Below are 11,460 nucleotides of genomic sequence, written 5' to 3' on the forward strand. Positions count from 1 at the left end.
GGGGTCGGTTTGCTCGGCCGATCCCCGGGACTCCACCAGTATGATTACGAAGGGATTAATTTAAGGAATAAGCCAGATTAGCCCCCTGATTTTCCGGGGCCCAGCTCCTAATCACGGCCCAATAAGAAACACTACAAATAGACCACATTCGAGGTATGTAACTAACTTTCAACTACCGCATTTATTACGCCAAGCACTTACTTGAGCGTTGGAGTGTCTTTGCAGGCACACCTCCCCTCACATCGGACTACCCGGATAGGAACGAGAAGACCGAGACCCAGGACCCAACCCGCTACAACAAGGATAATTGAAGTGTGTATCCTAACACAGGAACATTTGGCGCCCACCGTGGGGCCGAAGAGACGCTTCAGCCCCTTTGAATTCTACGACTGAGACCGAGATATGGTAGTAACACGCAAAGGACAATCAACAACGACTCAACCGATACCTAACCCCGAGAACAATCCTGCCATGAATAACCAGGAACGTTTTCCATACGGAATGCCTCAGACTCAACCGGATCCTGTGATACAAGAGGTCCAGCCGAACGTTAATCAAGCTCAGCCCGACCTCCAAGATGACTTGCGCGCATTGCGCGAAGAAATGGCAGCTATCCGAAGACAGAGAGAAGTCGATGCCAAGGAGCTGGCGGAGTTGCATCGACAAAATGCCGAGCTTCGAAATCTGAACCAAACCTATGTGTCGACCACTCCTACACTCATAGAGGAGTCAGCCTATCACGCTCCGACCGATCAGATTACCCGAACACTAGCCACCTCTCTGATAGGCAACAAGGCCGACTCCAACACACATTCACTAAGGCATCCCTTCTCCCGAAGGATAATGGAAGCTACCTTATTAGACCACTGGAAAAGCTTGCCAATCGAGAAGTATGATGGGTCCACCGACCCCGAGGAGCACTTGAATGTTTTCCTAACACAAGCAACCCTCTCTACTCAAGACGACTCGGCATTGTGTCGAATATTCCCCACGTCACTGAAAGGAAGGGCCCTGAGTTGGTTCACGAGGTTGCCGAGCTCTTCTATCGACTCGTTCAATGAGTTGTCATCCCAATTCACCCTCCAGTTCGCGACGAGTAAACCATACAAGATGACCTCGTTAGCCTTAGCGGGGGTTCGTCAAGAGAAGAAAGAAAGTTTGAGAAGTTTCATAGACCGATTCAACAAAGTCGCCATAGAGATCGGCGACCTTAACCCGGCCGTGGCGATGGACCGGCTGAGCACTGCCCTCAGGCCGGGGACATTTGTGAATAGCTTGTGCAAAAAGCCTCCTGTTGATATGAATGATCTCCGACGCCGAGCTGAAAAGTATATGCAAATCGAGGAGCTGGCGGAGACTCGGAATCAAGCCAGGGCCGAGGAGGGCCATAGCCGAAAAGAATCCGGCCGAGAGCCGATGAGAAAGCCGAATGCCGACCCCTCGAGCATTCGTCCCCCGAGGGGCCCACGTTATACAGCGTATACTCCCCTTAATGCGAGTAGAGCCAAAGTAATGGAGCAGGCCCTTGCATCAGAGATCCTCGTGATGCTGAAAAGGGCGAACACGCCCCTTAGGGCCGACAAGGCCAAGATGTGTCGATTCCACCGAAACAGGGGGCACTCAACGGAAGAATGTTCAGCACTAAAAGACAAGCTTGAGGACCTTATCAAACAGGGTCACCTCGCGAGCTTCGTCACCTCTCAAAACCACCAGTCAAGGGGAGGTGACTACCACTCTCGGGAAGCACCACCGCCGAGGGATTGGCGCCGCCGATCCCGATCGGCCAAAAGGAGAGACCACTCACGGCATTCCCGATATGGCAATGACCGACCAAGGAAGGTAATAAACACCATAGCCGGAGGCTTCGCCGAGGGAGGTTCCACATCTTCCGCGCGAAAGAGACACCTCCGCGCCGTACGATCAGTGAACAGTGTAAACCAGCCGAAGATGCCGAGGATGCCTTCTATAACTTTCTCCGACCGAGATTTCCGGGGCGTCGACCCCATCCAAGACGACCCCATAGTGATTTTAGTCGAAATGCACAACTGCATTGTGAAGAAAACATTGGTCGATCAAGGGAGCTCGACCGACATCTTGTACTGGATTACATTTGTGCAGCTTGGGATCCCGGAGGAGAGCTTAGAACCATACCAAGAACCATTGTTAGGCTTCTCAGGCGAAAGAGTGATGACGAGGGGATGTATTGACCTATACACCCATTTCGGCTTCGATCAAAAGTCTTCCAAAGAGATTAAAATCCGTTACATTGTGGTGCACGCGAACACATTATACAACATCCTTCTAGGCCGACCCTCGATCAACGCACTAGGAGCCATCGTCTCGACCCCCCACCTGTGCATGAAGTTCCCTTCGAGAGATGGACAAGTGATAACCGTGCATGCCGACCAGAAAACGGCAAGAGAGTGTTATCTCTCCAGCCTTAAAGTGCAGCCACTGGCCGACCCCCCAAAGACGAAAGGTGTGAATGTAGTAAGGCAGCAGACGACTGAAGACATTGACCTTGATCCTCGGTTAGGTGAAGAAGAATGAATCGAGCCTGCCGAGGACCTCATGCCTTTTCAACTCGGCAGAACACCCGAGCAAGTAACAAACATGGGATCCCAGCTGAGCGAGATCGACTCAAACTAAGTCAAGCGTGTAGTCAGGGACAACCGAGACCTCTTCGCGTGGACGGCATCAGACATGGCAGGAATAAATCCCAAATTCCTGTGCCACCGACTGGCCGTATGCCGAGACGCACGACCAGTCGCACAAAAGAAAAGAAAAATGGGGGACGAAAGCGAAAGGCCGCAAATGATGAGGTAAAAAAATTGCTACAGGCTAAATTCATAAGGGAGGTTACGTACACGACTTGGCTAGCTAATGTGGTTCTGGTCAAAAAAGCAAACGAAAAGTGGAGAATGTGTACCGACTACACCGACCTCAACAAAGCTTGCCCCAAGGACGCCTATCCATTACCCTGCATTGACCAACTTGTTGACGGGGCATCCGGACACTCCATCTTTAGCTTCCTCGATGCCTATTCCGGCTACAACCAGATAAAGATGCACCCGGCCGACGAGGAGAAGACGGCATTCATCACCGAGAACGCCAACTTTTGTTACCGAGTCATGCTGTTCGGACTGAAGAATGCCGGGGTGACCTACCAGAGGTTAATAGACAAAGTGTTTCAAGGTCAAATGGCCGAAACATTGAGATTTATGTGGACGATATGGTGGTCAAGTCCGATTCCCTGGCCGATCATGTAGCTGACCTAGACGAAATCTTCAGTGAACTACGCAAGCACAATATGAGACTCAACCCCGAGAAATGCACCTTCGGGGTCAAGGGGGGCAAGTTCCTACGATTTATGCTTTCAGAAAAGGGGATAGAGGCAAACCGAGACAAGTGCCTGGCCGTGTTGAACATGCGAAGCCCGAACAACCTCAAGGAATTACAGCGACTATCAAGAAGATTGGTCGTGCTGTCCCGATTCCTCCCCCGTTTGGCCGACAAGATTAGTCCGATGTCGAAGCTTTTACGCAAGGCTTCGGCATTCTCGTGGAACGAATCGTGCGAGGAAGCCTTCACAACATTGAAAACGACCTTAGCGACGCCGCCGATCCTCACGAGACCAGATCCTCTGAGCCCACTACTCGTATATTTGACCGTTTTCGAAGAGGCGATCAGCTCGGTTATAGTGCAAGAAAAAGAAGGCACCCAGGCTCCCGTATATTTCGTTAGCCGACTCCTACAAGATTCAGAAACTCGATACCAGTTGATCAACAAGGTGGCGCTTGGCTTAATACACACTTCCCGACGCCTACGACATTATTTCCAGAGCCACCAAGTAGGCGTCCACACCGACTTTCCGATCTCAAAAGTCTTAGGCAAGCCTGAACTCGCCGGAAGAATGATGGCCTGGTCAATGGAGCTCTCGCAATTCGATATCACCTTCAAACCGAGAGGATCGATCAAGGCTCAATGCCTTGCCGATTTCGTAAACGAGCTCCATCCCCACGGTCAATTCGAAGAGCACTGTTGGACCCTCCACGTGGACGGTTCCTCAAATTGCCGTGGAAGCGGAGCAGGAGTAATCCTGGAGGGACCCAAAGGGATAGTCTTAGAACAATCACTCCGCTTCCAGTTCAAGGCTTCGAACAACCAAGCCGAGTATGAAGCCCTATTGGCCGGACTGAGACTAGCCGAAGACATGGGTGCGTCGAGAATCAAATGCCTGACCGATTCCAAAGTTGTGGTCGAGCAGGTGGGCGGTAGCTTCCAAGTAAAAGACCACAACATGATGAAGTACTACCATGCTTACCAAAAGTTGAAGGCAAACTTTCAAGAAGTGTTGGTCGAGCATATCCCGCGCGAGGACAACACCAGAGCCGATCAATTGGCCAGATTTGCCGCAACCAAGAAGCCGGGCCAACTAAGAACCATCATTCAGCAAGAACTCGTCCACCCCAGTGTTGAGGAAGAAGTCGTGGCAAACGATGTTACCGAGCTCCCAGACCAAAGTGACTCTCCGGATTGGCGAGAGGAAATCAAGACATTCATCACCAATGGTGTCACCCCAGCCGACCCAACTGAGGCAAAACGGCTGAGAACACAGGCTAGCAGATACGTCTTCATCACCGACCTGCTATACAGGCATGGCTTCTCCACTCCGCTACTCAAGTGCCTACACCCCACCGAGGCCGATTACGTGATACGGGAAGTTCACGAGGGAATTTGTGGAATGCACTCTGGAGCCAGAACGACCGTCTCCAAACTACTACGAGCTGGGTACTATTGGTCGACCATGAACACCGACTGTGAAACGTTTGTGAAGAAGTGTCAACCATGTCAGAAACACGGCAACCTGATCCACCAACCGGCCGAGCAGCTGCATTGTATTCCTCTTGCATGGCCATTCGCCACTTGGGGGGCCGACATACTAGGTCCTTTCCCGATTGCTAAGGGGCAATGCAAGTTTCTCATTGTTGCCGTGGACCTCTTCACCAAATGGATTGAAGCCGAGCCCTTGGCATGTATCTTGGCCCATCAAGTCTAAAAATTCTTATGGAGGAATATCATCACTCGGTTCGGCATCCCACATACCCTAGTGACCGACAACGGCCTTCAGTTCACCGACCGAAAACTCAACGAGTTTCTAGCTGGCCTAGGAATCCAACACAAGGTCACATCTGTCGAGCACCCACAAACGAACGGTCAGGCCAAGTCCGCCAACAAGGTCATTCTGACAGAGTTGAAGAAGCGGCTGGGAGAAGCAAAGGGAGCATGGGCCGAACAGTTTCCCGAGGTACTTTGGGCCTACCGATGCACCCCTCAGTCAACCACACAAGAGACCCCCTTTCGGTTAGTCTATGGGTCTGACGTGATGATTCTGGTGGAAATCAGGGAGCCTTCATTTTGCCGAGCCCATTTCGACGAGTCGAATAATGAAGCCGAGCTCCGAATAAACCTGGACATCGTAGAAAACACTTGAGACCGAGCACAAATCGTGGCCGAGGCCACGAAACAACGCTACAAGAGAAGGTTCGACAGCAGGGTGAAGCTTAGAGAATTCAGAGAGGGAGATCTTTTTTGGAGAGCTACGGGCCAGGCGAGAAAAGATTTGAGACAAGGAAAGCTTGCTCCAAATTGGGACGGACCCTTTCGAATACGACACAACCTAAACAACGGAGCATACAAGCTAGAGTACTTATCAGGAGAACCAATTCCGAGAACCTGGAACTCCTCGCATTTAAAAGTGTATTACAGTTGATGTATCAGTGCACTCTTTTCCTTGACCGACTCTTTTTTCCCTAAGGAGGGTTTTGGGTCGGCAAGGTTTTTAACGAGGCACTTCATTAATAAAAACTTCAAATTTCATCATGTTGTTTCCTATTTTTTTATTGTTGTTTAGGTCACACATAGGCCGAGCACTACGCACTCTCGCACACTTGAACAAAGCAATCCTTGGCCGACCGCTCCAAAGTACGTTCGAGCCCTACAGGTTTCCCTCCCGAGTAACCTCCTCGGCTAAGGATGCACCTAGGCCGAGCACTACGCATAACGCGCGCTTTAACCGAGCAATACTCGGCCGACCACGAAATGCACACTCGCGCCCTTCAGGTTTCCCTCCCGAGTACCCTCCTCGGCTAAGGATGTACCTAGGCCGAGCACTAAACACAAGCGATAAGGCCGAGCTATCCACGGCCGACCACTAAAAGGTGTACTCGCGCCCTACAGGTTTCCCTCCCGAGTAACCTCCTCGGCTAAGGATGCACCTAGGCCGAGCACTAAACACAAGCGATGAGGCCGAGTTATTCTCGGCCGACCACTAAAAATGTACTCACGCCCTACAGATTTCCCCCCGAATAACCTCCTCGGCTAAGGATGCACCTAGGCCGAGCATTACGCACCAACGCACTAGGGCCGAGCAATCTTCGGCCAACAACTCAACTACGTGAACGCACCAACATACAAGCCGAACACACTCACGCGGAGAACTCTTTAGCCGAACGCTCTCTCACGCTCCCATTCTCGGACCAACCACTCATTCACGAAATTACTCTTAAACCGAGCACTCTCATATGCTCATGGCCTAACATTGAGAGACCGACCACTCAAAGGTGCACGCGAGCTCGATAGTAACACGCATCACGTACACTGTAACCGAGCAACCCTCAACCGGACCCTCAAAAATACACTCGAGCACTCTCATTTCGGTCACCCTTGCGTAATTCGACACGCCGCTAAAATGTGTAATCTAGGCCCGAGCACGATTAACCCGAAAGATTACAATCCGAACACTCTAGGTTTATTTTAACGTTCAAATTGCGAAATTAGCCCCCTTGGCAAAATATGAAGTCAGTTCATTTTAGTGATCGGTGTTGATATACATGCAATTGAAAAACAATATTCCATTAATCATGGCCGAGCAAAACGGCTACTTACAAAAAACAAATCATTGTCTATGCACCGACACCAATGGCCAAGCTTACAAAAGGTGCTAACGGCCCGATTACAAAATAAGAAGTCCTAAGGCCCTAAACATCACCAAAGTCGATCTCTATGTTGCGGCCGACTCCGTAGGATTTCCGTCGCCGACCACGTCGATTACCGGATCTTCCTCCTCGGTTGACTGTATGGGAGCTCGGGTGGACATACCCTGACGAGGAGCCTCGGCATCGGGCTGGGCCCCTTGAGGGAACTCCGCGTAACTCAAAAACTTCCCACCTAGGAAGTCTCGGCTAACATCAAACTGAAAGTCGGCCGGAACCTCACAAAAGTGGTAAGCTTGCCTGACTGTATGTTAGAAGCCGACATCATGTTGGGAGAGAATTTGCTCGGTGGCCTCGGCCTCGAACTTGACGGCAGCCTCCTTTAGCCGAGTAATCTCGGCCGCAGCAGCGGCGGCATCGACCTTCATCTTCTGCACAACCAACTTCAAGTCGTTGACCTCCCTCCGGTGGGCGTCATCCGCCTTCTTCAACTCCTCGGCCGACTCTGTAGCCTTAGCATTAGCGCTTAAGGCCTCCTTCACCGTCGTCTCGGCATCCTTCAGTCGGGTTTGGAGCCTTTCGGCCGAGACAGCCGACCTCATCATGACATGCTTTGCCACGAGGGAAGTCCGAGCATCGAGCTCACAGAAGAGCTTATACTCGGCCTCTGTAGACATGCCCTCCAAGTATTGCAGTCTGCCTCCGGTGGTAAGGTCTAGACTGACCAAGTTCTCGACCTGCACGTCCGAGGTCAAGAAGTTCGACCCAGCGACGATAGCGGGAATGGCGAAGGCGCCGCAACCCGACTGCTCCAAAGACAATTGCTTCGGGCGCTTCACGGAGGAGCTCGGGCGTTCAGACTCCATATGTTGGTCGGCAGAACGCACCCGAGAGGTGCTACCCTTCTTCTTGGGGTCGGCCAAAGGGATTGATACATGAGCAGGCCTATCCCGTTGGACATTCAGGGCCGACCTTGCCGGCGAAACCTTCCCACTTTCTTTGGCTTCCTTCGCCCTCTTGGCGTGCATAGCGGTCACATCTAGCTTTCCTCCGGCCATTAAACCTGCAACAAAACAAATCTTAACATCAATTCAAAACACTGCTAAACTACCGAAGCCTAACATACATACCTAGCAAAGCCATCTCAAAATGAGACGTCTCAAAAATGTCCAAGAGGCCTCGGACAGGCAAACCCTTCGGCAACTGGTCTAGGAGGTCGACAATCCCTCTGTCCTCGGCCGGGAGCTTTGATAGGGGCATCGCCTCAAACCGCGTCGGCCGCCTCATCCAATAGAAGGGGAATAACGGAGAGCCCTCCCGGTCATAGAAACAATTGTTCATTTCCGTCCCCCAACGAACTCTAAAAAACCCACTCTTAAACCCTTTATAAGAAGAGGTGAACGCCCGAAGAAACCCACACTTTGGCACCCGGGCTAACGAAACCCACTTCACCGGCTTGCTCGGACGACATATATAATAATACAAAAAAGCTAATGGTTGGGGAGCAAGGCCCAAGCACAAACATAAGTTCCGGAACGCTTGCATGGCTGCCCAAGCGTTCGGATGTAGCTGGGTCGGCACCACATTCAATGTTCAGAGAACTCCCATTTGAAAGTCGTTGAATGGGAGCTGTATATCGAGATCCTCGAACCAACACATATATGCATAAAAGTAGTCGTCTTCGTCGGGCTCCGACTCCAAGAATACAAAATCAGTGCTCGGCCCATCATCTTCGCACGCCTCGGCAAGCAGAGGAAACTCATCCTCGTCACTCCCGAAACATTTTTCTAAGGACACGAAGGCGTCTAATAACGCCTGGTCGGACAACTTCGAAAAATATATCCCGACCTCTCCGTCCACCCACTCATAGTCGGACATCTCCACCGTGCCGTAATCAATTTTGGTCTTAGCCCGACCACTAGGCCCGACCACGCCTTTGCCCCGATCATCGCCAACTACCTCTACCTCGTCTTCACTGCCTTCGCCACCAACGGTCTCGGCAAGTGGGCCTCGTTGGTCGGTTTGACCGAGACCTCTGTCATCCACCTCGGTAGCCCGAGCCAAAGCTAAAGCCAAGGACATCGGCGGCGATACCTCTACCACCTCGTCACCACTATCACTCAGCTCGGGATGGTCGGAGGGGAACACTACTTCGCATTGTAACAGAGGCAGCCTTGATATCTCACTTGAACCCGACCCCTCTTTATCAGACGCAGCACCCGACGCCTCTGAGGATGTCCAGCTCCTGGCCGAGGAATAACCCTTATCCATTTATTATCACAAAATAAAAAATACAAAATTGTACCTTTGATCGGTAAGCTCGGCTAAAATCTTGAACTCAGAGACCTCGGAGAATTTACAGCAAGTAAAATCTCAAAACACCCCCCTATTTATATGCAAGGTAAAAGGGGGAGGTGAAAAGGCGCCCCGGAACCACAATCGTTCGATCTGGACAATCCAACGGTTCAGATTTGGTAACCGTTGAGCCCGTAACCGCTAGGGCCAACGTGGCAGGGACAATCACCGAGTCCTCGGCACTAGTCCTCAGCTTTCAAGGTCTCGGCGTAAACCTCTACAATCACCGAGCCCTCGGCGCTGGTCCTCATCTTTCCAGGTCTCGGCGTAGACCCCTACAATCACGAGTCCTCGGCGATGGCTCTTAGCTTTCAAGGTCTCGGCGTAAACCTCTACAGTCACCGAGCCCTCGGCGCTGGTTCTCAGCTTTCAAGGTCTCGGCGTAGACCCCTACAATCACGAGTCCTCGGCGATGGCTCAACATTCAAGATCTCGGTATAAACTCCTACAATCACCAAGTCCTCGGAACTGGTTCACAGCTTTCGAGGTTTCAGTATAGTCCCGACAATCACCGAGTCCTCAGCGCTGGTCCCCAACGCTCAAGGTCTCAGCATGGACCCTCCAGTTAGCGCCCGGCTTAAAACTCAGCCTAGTAGTCAGACGGACCTGCTCCACCGAGGTCTCGGCAAAGACCTCATCAGACGGGTGCCTCGTTATACCAGTCATTATCCATCCTTCCGAATCGACGCAAAATACCTAATACTTTTAGACCGTCTTCGTCCTTGCTATCCTCAACGCTGCGGGGGTTGTATACCGTATGGGATCGAGGCCGACCCGACCAACCCGACCGAATACCCGAACCCAACAGAGACCGAAACCAATACCCGAACACACCGAACACTCGCCAAACAGAAGGGGTCAATTTTCTCGGCCGATCCCCAGGACTCCAACAGTATGATTACGAAGGATTAATTTAAGGAATAAGCCGGATTAGCCCCCTGATTTTCCGGGGCCCAGCTCCTAATCACAGCCCAATAAGAAACACTATAAATAGACCACCTTCGAGGTATGTAACTAACTTTCAATTACCGCATTTATTACGCCGAGCACTTACTTGAACGTTGGAGTGTCTTTGCAGGCACACGTCCCCTCATATCGGATTACCCGGATAGGAACAAGAAGACCGAGACCCAGGACTCGACCCGCTACAACAAGGATAATTGAAGTGTGTATCCTAACACAGGAACACTATCAATTTGTTGATTTAGGCATGCAGAAACATTTTTGTTATCTTTCATACTGCTGTTTCTAGGCCATACTTTATCAAGAAGTTGCTTTCTAACGTATTCATGAAGAGATAGCCAGAAACATGACTTGAAACTTGCACTTCCCCTTCCCAAGGGAATTGGCTGAATTTGGATTCGTATGGTAGGGCACCGATAAACATCACCTAACGTGACTAGAGACATGAGTGAATGATGTTATTTGTATAATAATTTTTCTACGCGTTTTAATTTTTGTAAAGTATATATGTAAACGAAATAGTTAAAATTAATACATAGGCATAAAGAATTAATTCGTGACATGAATTTATCAAGCCGACATTAAAGAATTTAAAATTCAATATTTAAAAAAAAACAAAAAAAAAAACTCATTAGTAACACAAACCACCTTTAATGTTTTAAAGTCAATATTTAAATGAAACCCTTAAGCTAATCATACACCACCTTTAATTGAAATAATTATTTTTAAAAACTTTTCTCCAACATAATTATTTATAAATTAAATTTAATATTTTTAAAATAAATTATCAATGAATAAAAAATACCATGTTACAACATAAATTATTCACTATAAATCTAAAACATAATTTATATATTCAAATATTATATTTATTTGTATTTATACTTTATTATAAATTTTAGATACATAAAAAAATATTTTACCTAACCATTGCACATGCTAAATACTTGTACTATTCATACGCACCAAGACGGCCCCTTGTCCCTGGTTTCAGAAAGATTTGTGCACTAAAAGTAACATATCTTGGGTACCAGATACTAGCTGGATTTTTACATCGTACGAAAGACAAGACCCCTTGTGCTAAAAAGGAAACTATAGCGCAACCTGTCCAACCCAATTAAACTCTACCTTTAAATCGAGACAGAAA

At 49.6% G+C, this 11,460-nt stretch overlaps 2 protein-coding genes across 2 annotated transcripts; both read left to right on the forward strand.

Moving 5' to 3' along the window:
- Nucleotides 1-402: 402 nt before the first annotated feature.
- LOC109789261 (uncharacterized) lies at nucleotides 403-2,550 on the forward strand. Its single transcript, XM_020348175.2, has one exon. The coding sequence runs from the start codon at nucleotides 403-405 to the stop codon at nucleotides 2,548-2,550; it is 2,148 nt and encodes a 715-aa protein (XP_020203764.2).
- LOC145957480 (uncharacterized) lies at nucleotides 2,547-5,059 on the forward strand. The gene is made up of 2 exons (XM_083073745.1): nucleotides 2,547-2,822; nucleotides 3,029-5,059. Exons 1-2 carry the CDS (start codon nucleotides 2,547-2,549, stop codon nucleotides 5,057-5,059), a joined length of 2,307 nt encoding a protein of 768 aa, XP_082929871.1.
- Nucleotides 5,060-11,460: the final 6,401 nt, after the last annotated feature.

The sequence above is a fragment of the Cajanus cajan genome, chromosome 4, assembly GCF_000230855.2.
Source record: "Cajanus cajan strain Asha chromosome 4, NIPB_CcT2T_4, whole genome shotgun sequence".
NCBI classification, from domain to species: domain Eukaryota; kingdom Viridiplantae; phylum Streptophyta; class Magnoliopsida; order Fabales; family Fabaceae; genus Cajanus; species Cajanus cajan.